Source organism: Lichenostomus cassidix, unplaced genomic scaffold (genome assembly GCF_008360975.1).
Source record: "Lichenostomus cassidix isolate B80296 unplaced genomic scaffold, HeHo_3.0 HiC_scaffold_805, whole genome shotgun sequence".
In the NCBI taxonomy this organism is placed as follows: Eukaryota; Metazoa; Chordata; class Aves; order Passeriformes; family Meliphagidae; genus Lichenostomus; species Lichenostomus cassidix.
This window is the reverse complement of record NW_028147565.1, coordinates 14,416-35,406: the sequence shown is the minus strand read 5'-3', so window position 1 is coordinate 35,406 and position 20,991 is coordinate 14,416. Positions and strand designations below refer to the sequence as shown.

The 20,991-nt window shown below is 37.0% G+C and overlaps 1 protein-coding gene and 1 long non-coding RNA gene across 2 annotated transcripts; both read right to left on the bottom strand.

Moving 5' to 3' along the window:
• Nucleotides 1-3,928: 3,928 nt before the first annotated feature.
• On the bottom strand, nt 3,929-6,674 carry LOC146422051 (uncharacterized). The gene is made up of 3 exons (XR_014848406.1): nt 6,602-6,674; nt 4,461-4,560; nt 3,929-3,969 (listed from the first exon to the last, which is right to left on the bottom strand). It is a non-coding gene; the product is annotated as an uncharacterized LOC146422051 (long non-coding RNA).
• Nucleotides 6,675-6,760: 86 nt separating this feature from the next.
• Nucleotides 6,761-20,892, bottom strand: LOC146422050 (uncharacterized). The gene is made up of 7 exons (XM_085046769.1): nt 20,530-20,892; nt 17,056-17,178; nt 14,730-14,828; nt 12,541-12,607; nt 10,506-10,825; nt 9,091-9,213; nt 6,761-7,039 (listed from the first exon to the last, which is right to left on the bottom strand). The coding sequence occupies exons 1-7, from the start codon at nt 20,729-20,731 to the stop codon at nt 6,969-6,971; spliced, it is 1,005 nt and encodes a 334-aa protein (XP_084902895.1). The 5' UTR covers nt 20,732-20,892; the 3' UTR covers nt 6,761-6,968.
• Between the last annotated feature and the right edge of the window lie 99 nt (nt 20,893-20,991).

Genomic DNA, 20,991 nt, shown 5'->3' with positions numbered 1-20,991 from the left:
AAATTTTAAAAAATCTAAAATTTAAAAAAATCTAAAATCTAAAAAATCTAAAATTTAAAAAAATCTAAAGTTGCCCTAATCCTAAAAGTAGTAAGGAAGGATAAAAATCTCCTTCATTTTTAAATCAATAAAGTTGAGAAAACTGCAGGCAGAGAGAAAAAATGGAAATGCTGAAGGGAAAAGGAATTTTTGGGGGAATTTTTTACAGGTGGGGAATGTTCAGTTTGGGTTTTCTGCTGGTTTTGGGGAGAAATAAAAAAATCAAATGAAATGAAATAAATGAAATGAAATGAATGAAATGAAATAAAATAAAATATAAAATAAAATATAAAATAAAATATAAAATAAAATATAAAATAAAATATAAAATAAAATATAAAATAAAATATAAAATAAAATATAAAATAAAATAAAAAAAATCTGATGTTTGCTCCTCCCAAACAGTGGAAGGAGCTGGATTTGAATTATCCAGAAAAAATGGGATTTTTCTCCTTTGGGAATCCAATTCTTTGTCATTTTTCCAGGTGGATTTTGACAGAGGAGAATTTTCAAACCTTCCAGAGGTTTGGGATTTCTGGAGGTGCAGAGTTTGGGTTGAGGATGGAAAATGAAAGAGAAAAAAAAGGGGAATTTGGGTGAAAAGAGGAACTGGGGGAGGAGAGCTGGGAGGGAATTGTTCTCAATTTCTGCTCTCTGGGGCTTTCCTGGCAGAGCAGAGCAGGAAAAGCAGAATAAACCTCAAAAACTGAAAAAGAACAAAACCACAAAATAAAAAATATATTGTGGGAAATTCATCCAATGTCCTGCAGGGAGAAATTCCCTAAAATCCATTCCAGCCTGGAAATTTTCCTTAAAATTCCCTAAAATTCATCCCAATCTCCCTATGGGGAGGAATTCCCTAAATTCCATCCCAGCCTGGAAATTTTCCTTAAAATTCCCTAAAATCCATCCCAGCCCAGAAATTTTCCTAAAATTCTCTAAAATCCATCCCAGCCTGGAAATTTTCCCTAAAATTTCCTAAAATCCATCCCAGCCTGGAAATTTTCCTTAAAATCCCCTCAAATCCATCCCAGCCTGGAAATTTTCCCTAAAATTCCCTAAAATCCATCCCAATCTTCTCTAAAATTCCCTAAAATCCATCCCAGCCTGGAAATTCTCCTTAAAATTCCCTAAAATCCATCCCAGCCTGGAAATTTTCTCTAAAATTCCCTAAAATCCATCCCAAATTCCCTTAAAATTCCCTAAAATCCATCCCAGCCTGGAAATTTTCCTTAAAATCCCCTCAAATCCATCCCAGCCTGGAAATTTTCCCTAAAATTCCCTAAAATCCATCCCAATCTTCCTCTGGGAAGAATTTTTCCCTAAAATCCATCCCAGTATCCCTCTGAGAAAGAATTCCCTAAAATCCATCCAAAACTCCCTCTGGGAAGGAATTTTTCCCTCAAATCCATCAAACCTCCTACAGGAGAATTCCTTAAAATCCATCCCAATTTCCCTCTGGGAAGAATTTTTCCCTCAAATCCATCCCAACCTCCCTCTGGGGAAGAATTCCCTAAAATCCATCCGAAACTCCCTCTGGGAAGAATTTTTCCCTAAAATCCATCCCAACCAGGAACTTTTCCCTCAAATCCATCCCAACCTCCCTCTGAGAAAGAATTCCCTAAAATCCATCCAAAACTCCCTCTGGGAAGGAAATTTCCCCTCAAATCCATCCCAACCAGGAAGTTTTCCTTAAAATCCATCCCAACCTCCCTCTGGGAAAGAATTTTTCCCTAAAATCCATCTCCCAACCTCTCTCTGAGAAAGAATTCCCTAAAATCCATCCAAAACTCCCTCTGGGAAAGTATTTTTCCCTCAAATCCATCAAACCTCCGACAGGAGAATTCCATAAAAATCCATCCCAACCAGGAACTTTTCCCTCAAAATCCATCCCAACCTCCCTCAGGGGAAGATTTCCCACAAATCCATCCCAACCTCCCTCTGGAAAAGAACTTTTCCCTCCAATCCCAACCCTTCCCAGGCTCCTCTCCCTGCTCCCAAAAATCTCCTCCATCCCCATCCCATTTCCTGCAGGAATTCCCCACATTTTTTCCCACATTTCCCCTTTTTTCCCCACATTTTCCCCTTTTTTCCCTAATTTTCCCTTTTTTCTCCACATTTCCCCTTTTTTCCCCACATTTTCCCCCTTTTTCCCACATTTTCCCCCTTTTCCCCCCCATTTTCCCCCTTTTATTTTCATTTTCCCCACATTTTCCCCTCATTCCCCACATTCCCTTTCCCCCCTTTTTCCCCTCATTTCCTTTTTCCCCTTTTTCCCCATTTTCCCCCTTTTCTCCCCATTTTCCCCTTTTTCCCCTTTCCCCCACATATTCCACACATTCCTCTTTTTCCCCCATTTCCCCTTTTTTCCCACATTTTCCCCCTTTTTCCCACATTTCCCCAAATTTTCCCTTTTTCCCCACATTTCCCCCTTTCCCCTTTTTTTCTCCACATTTTCCCCTTTCCCCCATTTTTTTCCCCTTTTTTCCCCATTTCCCCCTTTTTTCCCCCTTTTTTTCCTTTTCCCCTTTTTTCCCCACATTTTCCCTTTTCCCCCTTTTCCCCCTTTTTTCCCTTTTCCCCATTTTCCCCCACTTCCTTTTTTTCCCACATTTCCCCCTTTTTCCCCATTTCCCCACATTTTCCCCAAATTTTCCCCTTTTTCCCCACATTTCCCCTTTTTTCCTCCACATTTTCCCCTTTTCCCCCTTTTTTATTCCCCTTTCCCCCACATTTCCCTTTTTTCTCCACATTTTCCCCTTTCCCCCACATTTTCCCCTTTTTTCCCCCATATTTTTTCCCCTTTTTTCCCCACATTTCCCCCACATTTTCCCCAAATTTTCCCCACATTTTCCCCACATTTCCCTTTTCCCCCAAATTTTCCCCTTTTTCCCCACATTTCCCCCTTTCCCCCTTTTTCTCCACATTTTCCCCTTTTTCCCCCATTTTTATTCCCCTTTTTTTCCCAAATTTTCCCTTTTTTCTCCACATTTTCCCCTTTCCCCCACATTTTCCCCTTTTTTCCCCCATATTTTTTCCCCTTTTTTCCCCACATTTCCCCCACATTTCCCCTTTTTCCCCTCTTTCCCCCACATTTTTCCCCACGTTTTTCCCCTTTTTTTTCTCCACGTTTTCCCCACATTTTCCCCCTTTTTCCCCATATTTTTTCCCCATTTTTTCCCCATATTTTTTCCCCTTTTTTCTCCACATTTTCCCCATTTTTTCCCCATATTTTTCCCCCTTTTTTCCCCTTTTTTCCCCCATATTTTTTCCCCTTTTTCCCCTCTTTCCCCCACATTTTTCCCCACATTTTCCCCATTTTTTCCCCATATTTTTTCCCCACATTTTCCCCTTTTTTCCCCCTTTTTTCCCCCCATTTCCCCACATCCAACACCTCAGGGAGCTGCAATTCCAAGGTTTTATTCCCAGAAATCCCATTTTGTATACAATACAAACATTCCTATACACGGTATAATCCCTGCCGAGGGGAAATCCCATATGTATGACATACAAAAAACCCCAAAAAAACCCCAAAAAAACCCCAAAAAACCCCAAAAATGTGGATTCTGACATCACTCAGATTCCCAAATCCATTTCCTGCTCAGGAATTTTGGAGCTGTGGGATGGAAATTCCATTCCTGAGGAATTCTCTGCTGAGATTTGAAGGAAAAAACTGGTTTTTTTCCTAAAAAATTCACATTTTCTTGACCCTTTTCCATTGAAAATCTAATTCCATTCCTGAGAAATTTTCTTGTAAATGATAAAAAATTCAAATTTTCTTGACCCTTTTCCATTGAAAATCTAATTCCATTATTCAGGAATTCTCTGCTGAGATTTGAAGGGAAAATCTGCTTCTGCATAATAAAAAAATTCCAATTTTCTTGATGCTTTTCCATTGAAAATCTCATCCCATTCCTGAGGAGTTTTCTCCTAAATGATATAAAAAAAAAAATCAAGTTTTCTCCAACATTTATATTGAAAATCTAATTCCGTTTCTGAGGAGTCATTTGCTGAGATTTGAAAGGAAAATCTGCTTCTATATAATAAAAAAATCCAAATTTTCTTGACCTTTTTCCATTGAAAATCTAATTCCATTTTTCAGGAATTCTCTGCTGATATCAGAAGGGAAATCTCACTCCTAAATTATTAAAAAATTCAAGTTTTTTCAATTGAAATTCTAATTGAAAATTCAAATTTTCTCAATTGAAATTCTGATTCTAATTGAAATTTCAATTTCTCAGTTGAAAATCTGATTCCATTCCTGAGGAATTCTCTGATACCTGAAGGGAAATTTCACTAAATTATTAAAAAATTCAAGTTTTTTCAATTGAAATTCTAATTCTAATTGAAATTTCAATTTCTCAGTTGAAAATCTAATTCCATTCCTGAGGAATTCTCTGATATTAGAAGGGAAATCTCACTAAATTATTAAAAAATTCAAGTTTTCTCCAACATTTCCATTGAAAATCTAATTCCATTTCTCAGGAATTCTCTGCTGATATTTGAAGGGAAATCTCACTCCTAAATTATTAAAAAATTCAAGTTTTTTCAATTGAAATTCTAATTGAAAATTCAAATTTTCTCAATTGAAATTCTGATTCCAATTGAAATTTCAATTTCTCAATTGAAAATCTGATTCCATTCCTGAGGAATTCTCTGATATTTGAAGGGAAATCTCACTAAATTATAAAAAAATTCAGATTTTCTCAATTGAAATTCTAATTGAAAATTCAGATTTTCTCAATTGAAATTCTGATTCCAATTGAAATTTCAATTTCTCAGTTGAAAATCTAATTCCATTCCTGAGGAATTCTCAGATATTTGAAGGGAAATCTCACTAAATTATTAAAAAATTCAAGTTTTTTCAATTGAAATTCTGATTCCAATTGAAATTTCAGTTTCTCCATTGAAAATCTGATTCCATTCCTGAGGAATTCTCTGATATTTGAAGGGAAATCTCACTAAATTATAAAAAAATTCAAGTTTTCTCAATTGAAATTCTAATTGAAAATTCAATTTCTCAATTGAAATTCTAATTCTAATAGAAATTTCAATTTCTCCGTTGAAAATCTAATTCCATTCCTGAGGAGTTTTCTTATATTTGAAGGGAAATTTCACTAAATTATAAAAAAATTCAAATTTTCTCAATTGAAATTCTAATTGAAATTTCAATTTCTCCATTGAAAATCTAATTCCATTTCTCAGGAATTCTCTGCTGAGATTTGAAGGGAAATCTCACTCCTAAATTATTAAAAAATTCAAGTTTTTTCAATTGAAATTCTAATTGAAAATTCAAATTTTCTCAATTGAAATTCTGATTCTAATTGAAATTTCAATTTCTCAGTTGAAAATCTAATTCCATTCCTGAGGAATTCTCTGATATTTGAAGGGAAATTTCACTAAATTATAAAAAAATTCAAGTTTTCTCCAACATTTCCATTGAAAATCTAATTCCATTTCTCAGGAATTCTCTGCTGATATCAGAAGGGAAATCTCACTGCTAAATTATTAAAAAAATCAAGTTTTTTCAATTGAAATTCTAATTGAAAATTCAAATTTTCTCAATTGAAATTCTGATTCCAATTGAAATTTCAATTTCTCAGTTGAAAATCTAATTCCATTCCTGAGAAGTTCTCTGATATTTGAAAGGAAATTTCACTAAATTATAAAAAAATTCAAGTTTTTTCAATTGAAATTCTAATTCCAATCGAAATTTCAGTTTCTCAGTTGAAAATCTAATTCCATTTCTGAGGAATTCTCTGATATCTGAAGGGAAATCTCACTAAATTATAAAAAAATTCAAGTTTTTTCAATTGAAATTCTGATTCCAATTGAAATTTCAATTTCTCCATTGAAAATCTAATTCCATTCCTGAGGATTTCTCTGATACCTGAAGGGAAATCTCACTAAATTATAAAAAAATTCAGATTTTCTCAATTGAAATTCTAATTGAAAATTCAATTTCTCAATTGAAATTCTGATTCTAATTGAAATTTCGATTTCTCAGTTGAAAATCTAATTCCATTCCTGAGGAATTCTCTGATATTTGAAGGGAAATCTCACTAAATTATTAAAAAATTCAAGTTTTCTCAATTGAAATTCTAATTGAAAATTCAATTTCTCAATTGAAATTCTGATTCTAATTGAAATTTCAATTTCTCAGTTGAAAATCTGATTCCATTCCTGAGGAATTCTCTGATATTTGAAGGGAAATTTCACTAAATTATTAAAAAATTCATGTTTTTTCAATTGAAATTCTAATCCTAATTGAAATTTCAATTTCTCAGTTGAAAATCTAATTCCATTCCTGAGGAATTCTCTGATATCTGAAGGGAAATTTCACTAAATTATAAAAAAATTCAAGTTTTCTCCAACATTTCCATTGAAAATCTAATTCCATTCCTGAGGAATTCTCTGACATTTGAAGGGAAATTTCACTAAATTATTAAAAAATTCAAGTTTTTTCAATTGAAATTCTGATTCCAATCGAAATTTCAGTTTCTCAATTGAAAATCTGATTCCATTCCTGAGGAATTCTCTGATATTTGAAGGGAAATCTCACTAAATTATAAAAAAATTCAAGTTTTCTCCAACATTTCCATTGAAAATCTAATTCCATTTTTCAGGAAATCTCTCTCCTAAATTATTAAAAAATTCAAGTTTTTTCAATGGAAATTCTAATTGAAAATTCAATTTCTCAATTGAAATTTCAATTTCTCCATTGAAAATCGAATTCCATTCCTGAGGAATGAAGGGAAATCTCACTAAATTATAAAAAAATTTAGGACAATCCCTAATTAATCAATGCCAGGATAACCCCTAATTAATCCTGGCCCCATCCCTCATTAATTAATTAGCTCATTAATTACAATCCCAGCACTGTGTGGATCTTTGGGCTCAGAAAAGCAGGAAAATGCAGAATTTTGGGGTCAGTTTTTGATGAGGCTGGAATTGGAATCCATTTGCTCCTCCTGGATGGGAATCCTGCAGCTCCTCTCCTCTGCAAAACACAATTTATCTGGGTTGATTTGGGGTGGATTTGGGATTTTATTTGGGGTTTGATTTGGGATTTTATTTGGGATTTTATTTGGGATTTTATTTGGATTTTATCTGGGATATTTGGGATTTTATTTGGGATTTTATTTGGGATTTTATTTGGGATCTTATTTGGGATTTTATTTGGGATTTTATTTGGGATTTTATTTGGGGTTTTATTTGGGGTATTTGGGGTTTTATTTTGGATTTTATTTGGGATATTTGGGATTTTATTTGGGATTTTATTTGGGGCATTTGGGGTTTTATTTGGGATTTTATTTGGGATTTTATTTGGGGATTTTATTTGGGATTTTATTTGGGGTATTTGGGATTTTATTTGGGATTTTATTTGGGATTTTATTTGGGGTTTTATTTGGGATTTTGTTTGGGATTTAATTTGGGGTATTTGGGATTTTATTTGGGGTTTTATTCGGGATTTTATCTGGGATATTTTGGGTTTTATTTGGGGTTTTGTTTGGGGTTTTATTTGGGGTATTTGGGATTTTATTTGGGATTTTATTTGGATTTTATCTGGGATATTTGGGATTTTATTTGGGATTTTATTTGGGGTATTTGGGATTTTATTTGGGATTTTATTTGGATTTTATTTGGGGTATTTGGGATTTTATTTGGGATTTTATTTGGGATTTTATTTGGGGTATTGGGGATTTTATTTGGGGTTTTATTTGGGATATTTGGGATTTTATTTTGGATTTTATTTGGGATATTTGGGATTTTATTTGGAATTTTATTTGGGATTTTGTTTGGGATTTAATTTGGGGTATTTGGGATTTTATTTGGGGTATTGGGGATTTTGTTTGGGGTTTTATTTGGGGTTTTATTTGGGATTTTATTTGGATTTTATTTGGATTTTATCTGGGATATTTGGGATTTTATTTGGGATTTTATTTGGGATTTTATTTGGGGTATTGGGGATTTTATTTGGGATTTTATTTGGGATTTTATTTGGGGTATTGGGGATTTTATTTGGGATTTTATTTGGGGCGTTTGGGGTTTTATTTGGGATTTTATTTGGGATCTTATTTGGGATCTTATTTGGGGTTTTATTTGGGGTTTTATTTGGGGTATTTGGGATTTTATTTGGGATTTTATTTGGGATTTTATTTGGGATTTTATTTGGGATTTTATTTGGGATTTTATTTGGGGTATTTGGGGTTTTATTTTGGATTTTATTTGGGATATTTGGGATTTTATTTGGGATTTTATTTGGGATTTTATTTGGATTTTATTTGGGGTTTTATTTGGGATTTTATTTGGTGTATTTGGGATTTTATTTGGAATTTTATTTGGGATTTTGTTTGGGATTTAATTTGGGATATTTGGGATTTTATTTGGGGTACTTGGGATTTTATTTGGGATTTTATTTGGGATTTTATTTAGTTTATTGGGGATTTTATTTGGGATTTTATTTGGTGTATTTGGAATTTTATTTGGGATATTTGGGATTTTATTTGGGATATCTGGGTTGGTGCTTGGCTTTCCCTGCAGGGAATTCTTCTATTAATTATCAAATTTCAAATCTAGGGAATTCCCTGCAGGGAATTCTTTTATCAATTACCAAATTCCCTGCAGGGAATAATTCTTTTATTGATTATCCAATTCCCTTTGGGTGATTCTTTTATTGATTATCCAATTCCCTGCAAGGAATAATTCTTTTATTGATTACTCAATTCCCTGCAGGGAATTCTTTTATTGATTATCCAATTCCCTGCAGGGAATAATTCTTTTATTGATTATCCAATTCCCTGCAGGGAATAATTCTTTTATTGATTATCCAATTCCCTGCAGGGAATAATTCTTTTATTGATTATCCAATTCCCTGCAGGGAATAATTCTTTTATCAATTATCCATTCCCCTGCAGGGAATTCTTTTATCAATTACCCAACTCCCAGCACAGAATTATTCCCCAATCCCCCCCATTTCCAACCCAGCACCCCAACCCACGTTTCCCCGTTAATTTCCCCATTTTTCCCCAAATAAATGAGGATTCTCACTGTGGTTTTTGCAGCCTGGAGCAGCGCTGGGCTCCCTCTGGGCAGCCTGGGCGATGAGCAGCACGATGCACATCCCGCTGAGCAGCAGCAGCAGCAGGCACAGCACCAGCAGCGACAGGGAACCTGCCGTGCCGGGGGAAAAATGGGGAATTTGTAGGGGAAAAACAGCAGAAAAAGGATTGCTGAGTCAGGCTGGAGTGGCCGTGGTGGTGCAGATTGCAGAGGGAATGCAGAGCTCTGGGAATGAGTGCAGGATAGGGAGAGGTGGAGATTCCAAAGGGAATGGGGGAAATGGGAAAATGGGATTTTAGATGGAAATATGGAATATTGAAAGGCTGTGTGAGATACAGGAAAGGCTTTTGGGGAAATGGGATTTCATTCCCAGAGTTTGGGGAAATGCGATTTCATTCCCTAAGTCTGGGGAAATGGGATTTCAGATGGAAATATGGAATATTGAAAGGTTGTGTGAGATACAGGAAAGGTTTCTGGGAAAATGGGATTTCAGTTCCCAGAGTCTGGGGAAATGGGATTTCAGTTCCCACAAAACAGCTTCAGATGGAAATGTGGAATATTGAAAGGTTGTGTGAGATACAGGAAAGGCTGCTGGGAAATGGGATTTCAGTTCCCAAAAACCAGCTCCAGCTGGAAATGCCCAGCTCTGGTCGCTCCCAGCCCAGAATTCCCATTTTTCCCCTCAGAATTCCCAGTTTTCCATCAGAATTCCCATATTTTCCCCCAGAATTCCCATTTCCCCCTCAGAATTCCCATTTTTCCCCTCAGAATTCCCAGTTTTCCATCAGAATTCCCAGTTTCCCTCCATAATTCCCATTCCCCCCCAGAATTCCCATATTTTCCCCTCAGAATTCCCAGTGTCTCCCAGCCCAGAATTCCCAGTTTTCCATCAGAATTCCCATTTTCCCCCAGAATTCCCATATTTTCCCCTCAGAATTCCCAGTTTTCCCCCAGAATTCCCATTTTTTCCCCTCAGAATTCCCATTTTTTCCCCTCAGAATTCCCATTTTTTCCCCAGAACTCCCAGTTTTCCCTCCAGAATTCCCATTTTCCCCCAGAATTCCCATATTTCCCCCCAGAATTCCCATATTTCCCTCCATAATTCCCATTTTCCCCAGAATTCCCAGTGTCTCCCCCAGAATTCCCATATTTTCCCAGAATTCCCATTTTCCCCCAGAATTCCCACATTTTCCCCTCAGAATTCCCATTTTCCCCCAGAATTCCCACATTTTCCCCTCAGAATTCCCATTTTTCCCCTCAGAAATCCCATTTTTCCCCTCAGAATTCCCATATTTTCCCCTCAGAATTCCCATTTTCCCCCCAAATTCCCATTTCTCCCCCATAATTCCCATTTCTCCCCCAGAATTCCCATTTTTCCCCCCAAATTCCCCAGTTTCCCTCACCCCAGCTGGGCTCTGCGGGGCTGCTGGCATCCTGGCACCCCGAGGGGATGATGATGTCCCTGTCGGTGACACTCCTGTCCCCGGAGGTGACACTGCTGTCCCTGCTGGTGACACTGCTGTCCCTGTTGGGGACACTGCTGTCCCTGTTGGTGACACTGCTGTCCCTGCTGGTGTCCCCAGAGGTGTTTCCCGGCGGCTGGGAGGGGAAGGGACGGCGGGAGGAGGTGACAGTGACAGTTCCAGAGTCCCCCGAGGTGCTGCAGACAGAATCCTCGGTGGCTGTGCCAGCGCGGAGTGTGAGCTGCCCGGAGCTGCTGCAGCTGGGGGATGGTGGGTAATGTGGGTCCAGATTGATCCAAACCCATCCAAACCCATCCAAATCCTTCCAAATCCATCCCCAAATCCATCCAAATCCATCCAAATCTGTCCAAATCCAACCCAAAATCCATCCCCAAATCCATCCACATCCATCCAAATCCATCCAAATCCATCCAAATCCACATCAATCCAAATCCAACCCCAAATCCATCCAAATCCGACCCCAAATCCAACCCCAAATCCATCCAAATCCATCCAAATCCAACCAAATCCATCCAAATCCATCCAAATCTGACCCCAAATCCAACCTAAATCCATCCAAATCCATCCAAACCCACATCGATCCAAATCCATCCAAATCCAACCCAAATCCATCCAAATCCATCCAAATCTGACCCCAAATCCATCCAAATCCATCCAAATCTATCCAAATCCATCCAAATCCGACCCCAAATCCATCCAAATCCACATCAATCCAAATCCACATCAGTCCAAACCTGACCCCAAATCCATCCAAATCCAACCCCAAATCCAACCCCAAATCCATCCAAATCCACATTGATCCAAATCCATCCAAATCCAAACCGATCCAAATCCATCCAAATCCAAACCCAAATCCATCCAAATCTGACCCCAAATCTATCCAAATACAACCCCAAATCCATCCAAATCCACAGCAATCCATATCCACACCAATCCAAACCCAAATAAATCTAAATCCACATCAATCCGAATCAATCCAAATCCAACCCCAAATCCATCCAGATCCACATCAATCCAAATCCAAATCAATCCCAATCCACATCCATCCAAATCAATGCAAATCCAAATCAATTTAAAGCCAAATCCATTGAAATCCAAATCAATCCAAATCCAGATCAGTCCAAATGCAGATCAATTGAAATCCACATCAATCCGGATCCAAATCAATCCAAATCCAAACCAATGCAAATCCAAATAAATCCAAATCCAAATCCTAATCAATGCAAATCCAGATCCATCCAAATCTATATCCATCCAAATCCAAATCCAAATCCAAATCCAAATCCAAATCCAAATCCATTTAAATCCAAATCCCAATCAATGCAAATCCAAATCTAGATCAGTCCAAATCCAAAACCAAATGAATCCAAATCCAAATTCTCTTTTTTCCCCCCCAAACTCAGGGTTTGCCATTCCCACATTCCACAGGGAGTTTCACAGGGATTAAATTTAATTCCACAGGGATTAAAGCCAATTAAAGGCGTTGCAGGGGGAAAAACTAATCCAGGTTTATTTGGATTTATTGATCCCGATTTGGGCTTTTCCTGTGGAAATTAATTTGGATTTATTGATCCCAATTTGGGCTTTTCCCGTGAAAATGAATTTGGATTTATTGATCCCAATTTGGGATTTTCCAGTGAAAATGAATTTGGATTTATTGATCCAAATTTGGGCTTTTCCAGTGAAAATGAATTTGGATTTATTGATCCAAATTTGGGCTTTTCCAGTGAAAATGAATTTGGATTTATTGATCCCAATTTGGGCTTTTCCAGTGAAAATGAATTTGGATTTATTGATCCCAATTTGGGCTTTTCCTGTGGAAATGAATTTGGATTTATTGATCCTGATTTGGGCTTTTCCAGTGAAAATGAATTTGGATTTATTGATCCCAATTTGGGATTTTCCCATGAAAATGAAACCCCAAAAGTTGGGAATTCCCAGAAACTTTCCCTACTTGGTCCAAGGCTGGCAGTTCTCATTCCTCCCTCTGGAAAAAGTCCCTTCAGGACATCTGGAGCACTCTGGAAAAAGAAAAAAATGGGGTGAAAAGGCAAAATTTGAGTTCAGTGAGTAAGAAAATCATAATTATAAAGTTTGTCTGGCTTGGGGCAGGTTTAACAGAACCCAAAAAATTCCTAAAAACAGAGATTCCTGTTTATCCGTTGGATTATTGTGGATATTATCCAGGAAATTGGCAGAATTCCCTGCTTTATCCATTGGATTATTATGGATATTATAAAGGATTATCAATTATGGATATTATTAAGGAAAATGATAGAATTCCCTGCTTTATCCATTGGAAAAATATGGAAATTATCCAGGAAAATGGAAGAATTCCCTGGGTTATTATGGATTTTATTAATTAATTGTATTATGGATTTTATTAATTAATTTTATTATGGATTTTATTAATTAATTTTATTGTGGATTTTATTCAATTATTAATATTATCAAGGAAAATGGAAGAATTTCCTGCTTTATCCATTGGATAATTATGGATATAATTAAGTATTGTCAATTATGGATATTATTAAGGAAATTGGGAGAATTCCCTGCTTTATCCATTGGAAAACTATGGAAATTATCCAGGAAAATGGAAGAATTCCCTGGGTTATTATGGATATTATCAAGGATTATCAATTATTAATATTATCAGGGAAAATGATAGAATTCCCTGTTTTATCCATTGGATTATTATGGAGCTTATCAAGGATTATCAATTATGGATATTAAGGAAATTGGCAGAATTCCCTGTTTTATCCACTGGAAAACTATGGAAATTATCCAGGAAAATGGCAGAATTCCCTGGGTTGTTATGGATATTATCAAGGATTATTAATTATTAATATTATCCAGGAAAATGACAGAATTCCCTGTTTTATCCATTGGATTATTATAGATATTATAAAGGATTATCAATCATGGATATTATTCAGGAAAATCACATCCCAGATGGACTCACTGGAATTGGGATTTTGGGAATTCCATCCTGAACCGGGTCAGGATTTTGGGAATTCCACCCCAAATTGGGTCAGGATTTTGGGAATTCCATCCCAAACTGAGGTGGAATTTTGGGAATTCCATCCCAAACTGAGGTGGAATTTTGGTAATTTTGGGAATTCCATCCCAAACTGAGGTGGAATTTTGGTAATTTTGGGAATTCCATCCCAAACTGGGTCAGGATTTTGGGAATCACATCCCAGATGGACTCACTGGAGTCAGGTTTTAGGGAATTCCATCCCAAACTGAGATGGAATTTTGAGAATCACATCCCGAACTCGGTCAGGATTTTGGGAATTCTATCCCAAACTGAGGTGGAATTTTGGGAATCCCATCCCAAAATGAATCAGAATTTTGGGAATTCCATCCCAAACCAGGTCAGGATTTTGGGAATTCCACCCCAAACTGAGGTGGCATTTTGGGAATTTTGGGAATTTTGGGACTTCCATCCCAAACTGGGTCAGGATTTTGGGAATCACATCCCAAAGTGAGGTGAAATTTTGGGAATTCCAGGAATTCCATCCCAACCAGAGGTGGAATTTTGGGAATTCCATCCTGAACAGAGGTGAAATTTTGGGAATTTTGGGAATCCCATCCCAGCCTGAGGTGAAATTTTGGGAATTTTGGGAATTCCATCCCAAACTGAGGTGGAATTTTGGGAATTCCAGGAATTCCATCCCAAACTGAGGTGGAATTTTGGGAATTCCATCCTGAACAGAGGTGAAATTTTGGGACTCCCATCCCATCCTGAGGTGGAATTTTGGGAATTTTGGGAATTCCATCCCAGCCTGAGGTGGAATTTTGGGAATTCCATCCCAAACTGAGGTGGAATTTTGGGAATTTTGGGAATCCCATCCCAAACTGAGGTGGAATTTTGGGAATTTTGGGAATTCCATCCCAAACTGGGTTAGGATTTTGGGAATCCCATCCCAAAGTGAGGTGGCATTTTGGGAATCCCATCCCAAAGTGAGGTGAAATTTTGGGAATTCCGGGAATTCCATCCCAACCAGAGGTGGAATTTTGGGAATTTTGGGAATTTTGGGACTTCCATCCCAACCAGAGGTGGAATTTTGGGAATTCCATCCCAAACTGAGGTGGAATTCTGGGAATGTTGGGAGTTTTGGGAATGCCCAGGGGACTCACCGCTGCCCAGGGGGCTCCCGGTGGGCATGAAGCCCGCCTGGCACATGCACACTCTGTCTGAGGTCTTCTCACACTTCTTCACCTCCACACTGCCCTGACCTGGGAGTCAGCAGGGAACAACAAAATTCATCAAAAAATGACAAAAATTCATTAAAAAACGACAAAAATTCATTAAAAAACGACAAAAATTCATCAAAAAATGACAAAAATTCATCAGGGAACAACAAAAATTCATTAAAAAGTGACAAAAATTCATTGGGGAACAACAAAAATTCATTAACAAGTGACAAAAATTCATCAGGGAACGACAAAAATTCATTTAAAAAATTCATCAGGGAACGACAGAAATTCATTAAAAAATGATAATTCGTCAGGGAACGACAGAAATTCATTAAAAAGTGACAAAACTTCATCAGGGAATGACAAAAATTCATTAAAAAATGACAAAAAATTCATTAGGGAATGACAAAAATTCATTTATAAATTACAAAAATTCATTAGGGAATGATAAAAATTCATCAGGGAACGACAAAAATTCATCAGGGAAAAACAAAAATTCATTAGGGAATGACAAAAAATTAATTAGGGAACGATGAAAATTCATCAGGGAGTGACAAAAATTCATTAAAAAATGACAAAAATTCATTAGGGAACAACAAAAATTCATTAGGGAACAACAAAAGTTCATTAAAAAATGACAAAAATTCATTAAAAAATGACAAAAATTCATTAGGAAATGACAACAATGAACTCCTCGGGGGATTTGTTGGGTGGAGAAGCTGCAGAATTCAACAATAATTTAATAATTGGCAATTTTAATGATGGAAGAATTGGAGAATGGAATAATTGAACATTTCAATAATTGAAGAATGGAAGACTAGAACAATTGAACAATTGAACATTTTAATAATTGAATAATTGATTCATTAATTGAATAATTGATTCATTAATTGAATAACTGAAGAATTGAAGAATTGAATATTTGAACAATTAAACAATTGAACAATTGAATAATTGAAGAATTGAAGAATTGAACAATTGAATAATTGAACAATTGAAAATTTGAATAATTGAACAACTGAACAATTGAACAATTGGACAATTGAACAATTGATTGAACAATCAAAGAATTTCACATTTCAATAATTGCACAATTGAACATTTTAATAATTGAATCATTGATTCACTAATTGAATAACTGAAGAATTTAATAATTAATTGAAGAACTGAAGAGCTGAAGAATGGAACAGTTGAGTAGTTGGGCAATTGAATAATTGAACAATTGAAAATTTGAATAACTGAACAATTGGACAATTGGACAACTGAATAATTGAACAATTAATTGAACTGTTGAGCAATTTCACATTTCAACAATTGAACAATTCAACATTTTAATAATTGAATAATTGATTCATCAGTTGAATAACTCAAGAATTTAATAATTGAAGAACTGAAGAATTGAAGAATGGAACAGTTGAGTAGTTGGGCAATTGAATAATTGAACAATTGGACAATTGAACAATTGAAAATTTGAATAACTGAACAATTGGACAACTGAATAATTGAACAACTAATTGAACAATCGAACCATTTCACATTTCAATAATTGAACAATTGCATAACTGAACAATTGAACAACTGAATAATTAATTGAATAACTGAACAATTGAACAACTGAGTAATTAATTGAATAACTGAACAATTGAACAACTGAACAATTAATTGAATAATTGAACAATTGAACAACTGAACAATTAATTGAATAATTGAACAATTGAACAACTGAATAATGAATTGAACAGTAGAACAACTGAATAATTAGTTGAACAATTGAATAATGACTTGAACAGTTGAACAACTGAACAGTTAGTTGAACAACTGAAAAATTAATTGAACAATTGAACAACTGAACAATTAGTTGAACAACTGAATAATTAATTGAACAACTGAATAATTAACTGAACAGTTGAACAACTGAACTATTAGTTGAACAATTGAATAATTAATTGAACAGTTGAACAACTGAATAATTAGTTGAACAACTGAATAATTAATTGAACAACTGAATAATTAACTGAACAGTTGAACAACTGAACAATTAGTTGAACAACTGAATAATTAATTGAACAACTGAATAATTAATTGAACAGTTGAACAACTGAACAATGAGTTGAACAATTGAATAATTAATTGAACAACTGACCAATTTCAGAGCAGCAGCTCTCAGGCAGGCCCAGCCCTGCCCCACCCACCAACCAGCATCACCTTTCATCCCAGAAAACCCCAAAAAGGGATTTTTTCCCCCAAATTCGCAGCCCAGACTCACGGGGGTTGCAGACGGTGCAGCTGCGGCAGAAGCCGTGGTGATGCTGAGAGCTGAAATATTCATCCTGGCAGGGAGAGCAGACTGTGTCTGCTGTGGCTGTGCAGCGGCTGCGCATCCTCTGCCCTGAAAAACACCCAAAATCACATCAGAAACACCCTAAAAACAGGTGTCTGCTGTGGCTGTGCAGCGGCTGCGCATCCTCTGCCCTGAAAAACACCCAAAATCACATCAGAAACACCCTAAAAACACCCTAAAAACAGGTGTCTGCTGTGGCTGTGCAGCGGCTGCGCATCCTCTGCCCTGAAAAACACCCAAAAATACATCAGAAACACCCCAAAAACACCCTAAAACCAGGTGTCTGCTGTGGCTGTGCAGCGGCTGCGCATCCTCTGCCCTGAAAAACATCCCAAAATATCCCAAAATCACATCAGAAACACCCTAAAAACAGGTGTCTGCTGTGGCTGTGCAGCGGCTGCGCATCCTCTGCCCTGAAACACCCAAAATATCCCAAAAACACATCAGAAACACCCCAAAAACAGGTGTCTGCTGTGGCTGTGCAGCGGCTGCGCATCCTCTGCCCTGAAACACCCCAAAATACCCCAAAAACACCTCAGAAACACCCTAAAAACACCTCAGAAACACCCTAAAAACAGGTGTCTGCTGTGGCTGTGCAGCGACTGCGCATCCTCTGCCCTGAAAAACACCCAAAATATCCCAAAATCACATCAGAAACACCCTAAAAACAGGTGTCTGCTGTGGCTGTGCAGCGGCTGCACATCCTCTGCCATGAAAAACACCCAAAAACACCCCAAAAACACCTCAGAAACATCTCAGAAACACCCCAAAAACACATCAGAAACACCTCAGCAACTGTGCATCCTCTGCCCTGAAAAACATCCCAAAATACCCCAAAAACACATCAGAAACACCCTAAAAACACATCAGAAACACCTCAGAAACACCTCAGCAACTACACATCCTCTGCCCTGAAAAACACCCCAAAATACCCCAAAATCACATCAGAAACACCCCAAAAACTGGGAATGAGGGATCAGGGGGAGAAAAAAATCCAAATTTCCATTTATTGGGATCAAACAGTGCCCAGAATGGGGCAATTCCAGCTGAAATATTCATCCTCTGCCCTAAAAAAAGCCCCAAAATACCCCAAAAACACCTCAAAAATACCCCAAAACTCCCCAAAAAACCCCAAAAACTGGGAATGAGGCATCAGGGGAGACAAAAAATCCTAATTCCCTTTGATTGGGATCAAACAGTGACCAGAATGAGGCAACTCCAGCCGGAATATTCATCCTCTGACCTAAAAAGAGCCCCAAAAACACCCCAAAAACACCCAAAACCACCCCAAAACTCCCCAAAAACTGGGAATGAGGGATCAGGGGGAGAAAAAAATCCAAATTTCCATTTACTGAGATCAGTGACCAGAATGTGGTGATTCCAGCTGGAATATTCATCCTCTCTGCCCCAAAAAACGCCCCAAAAATACCCCAAAAACTCCCCAAAAACTGGGAATGAGGGATCAGGGGAGAAAAAATCCAAATTTCCATTTATTGGGATCACACAGTGACCAGAATGGGGCCATTCCAGCTGGAATAGTCATCCTCTGCCCCAAAAAAAGCCCCCAAAATACCCCAAAACACCTAAAAATACCCCAAAACACCCCAAAAAAACCCCAAAGCACCCCAAAAATACCCCAAAAACACCCCAAAAACATCCAGAAACACCCCAAAGACCAGAGAACAGCAATAATATTCTACATTTTCATTATCTCTGAATTTCAGCATCTCCAAGTTGCCAAAGAAAAGGAGATTTTTAGGGATTTTAGGTTAAAAATCTTCACATTTTTGTCATCAGGAGCTGCTGGAAAATAAAATTTCCCCACAGATTTGCGGAGAGTGCAAAAAAAACCCCCAAAAGTGATAAAAATTTGTTTTTTCGGTTGTGAGAGGAAATTTTTTGAGAGATAAAAGATTTCTGTGAATCCTCCCACGGTTAGTTTTGGCTTTCAGCTCAGCTTAAGTTAAGGTTTAATTAAATTGGATTAAAGATTAAATGAAAATAAATTAAATTAAAATAAAAATTAAATCCTCAGGGAGAAAATTCCTGTGATTTGTAGGTTAGGATTTAATTAGGGGAAATCGAAATGAGGGAAAATCAAACTGAGTTTTCCTGAAAAAAAAGGTTTAAAATCCCCAAAAAAAGGTTTAAAAATCCCCAAAAAAAGGTTTAAAAATCACCAAAAAAAGGTTAGAAATCCCAAAAAAAAGGTTAAAAATCACCAAAAAAAGGTTAGAAATCCCAAAAAAAAGGTTAAAAATCTTCAAAAATAAGGTTAAAAATCCCCAAAAAAAGGTTAAAAATCTTCAAAAATAAGGTTAAAAATCCCCAAAAAAAGGTAAAAAATCCCCCAAAAAAGGTTAAGATCCTGCAGTTTTTATAAGGAAAAATGGGGGGAAAAAAATCACTTTTCTGGAAGTTCATCTGGTTAGAAATCAGGAATATTTTTCCTTAAAAAATGTATTTATTTATATAATTTACACTAAAAAGAGATTGACACTAAAAATAATTGCTGAACTAAAAATAGGTTGAGAGTAAAAATAGATATTGAGAAAAAATAGAGAATGCAGTTAAAAATAGAAATTCTGCTATAAATAGATACAACACTAAAAATAGATTATTTCGCTGAGAAAAAATGAGATATTCCAATAAAAACCAGATTTTTTATTAAGAAAAAAATAGATTTTACACAAAAAAATAGGGTTTTTTTCCATTAAAAATGGAAATTTTATGGTAAGAAAAATAGAGATGTTCCACTAAGAGGAAAAATAGATATTCTACTAAAAAAGAGATTATTTCACTGAGGAAAAACTGGATATTCCACTAAGAAAAAAAATGGATATTCCAGTAAGAAAAATATAGATATTCCATTAAAAATCTGATTTTACACTAAGAAAAAAATGGAAATTCTCCCAAAAAATCACATATTTCACTAAGGAAAATATAGATATTCCACTAAAAAACAGATTTTACACTAAGAAAAAAATCAAAAATTCCTCAAAAATAGATTATTTCACTAAGGACAAACTGGCTATTCCACCAAAAATCTGATTTTACACTAAGGGAAAAAATAGAAATTCCCCAAAATAGATTATTTCACTAAGAAAAACATAGATATTCCACTACAAACCTGATTTTACACTAAGAGAAAAATAGAAATCCCCCCAAAAAATAGATGATTTCACTAAGAAAAACATAGATATTCCACTAAAAATCTGATTTTACACTAAGGGAAAAAATTGAAATTCCCCAAAAATCAGGTATTCCACCAAGGAAAAACTGGATATTTCAATAAAAATCTGATTTTACACAAAGAAAACAATAGAAATTCCCCAAACCCAGATTATTTCCCTGAGGACAACCAGGCTATTCCCCCAGAATTCCATTTTCTGGGCTCACCCGGGGCGCAGTCGCTGCAGCAGCGCTGCTGGAAGCGGTACTGATGCTCTCGGCACGGAGCTTGCAGCGACTCCAGCGAGCCGGGCAGGCTCAGAGCCAGCAGGCAGCACAGCAGCGCCGAGCTCCGGGGGATCCACGGAGCCGCGGAGCTCCCGGGAATCCATGGAGCTGCGGAACTCCAGGGGATGCCCGCAGCCGCCATCCGCTCCCGCAGCGCTGGCCCCAGCGCGGAGCTCTGCGCTCGGAGCTCACTGAGGCTATGGGGAACTGCCGCTCCCGCAGCGCTGCCTGTCCCCAGCGCGGAGCTCTGAGCTCGGCGGAGCTCTGGGGAACTGCCGCTCCCGCAGCGCTGTCCCCAGCGCGGAGCTCACTGAGGCTATGGGGAATTGCTGCTCCCGCAGCGCTGCCTGTCCCCAGCGCGGAGCTCGGAGTCCGGCGGAGCTCTGGGGAATTGCTGCTCCC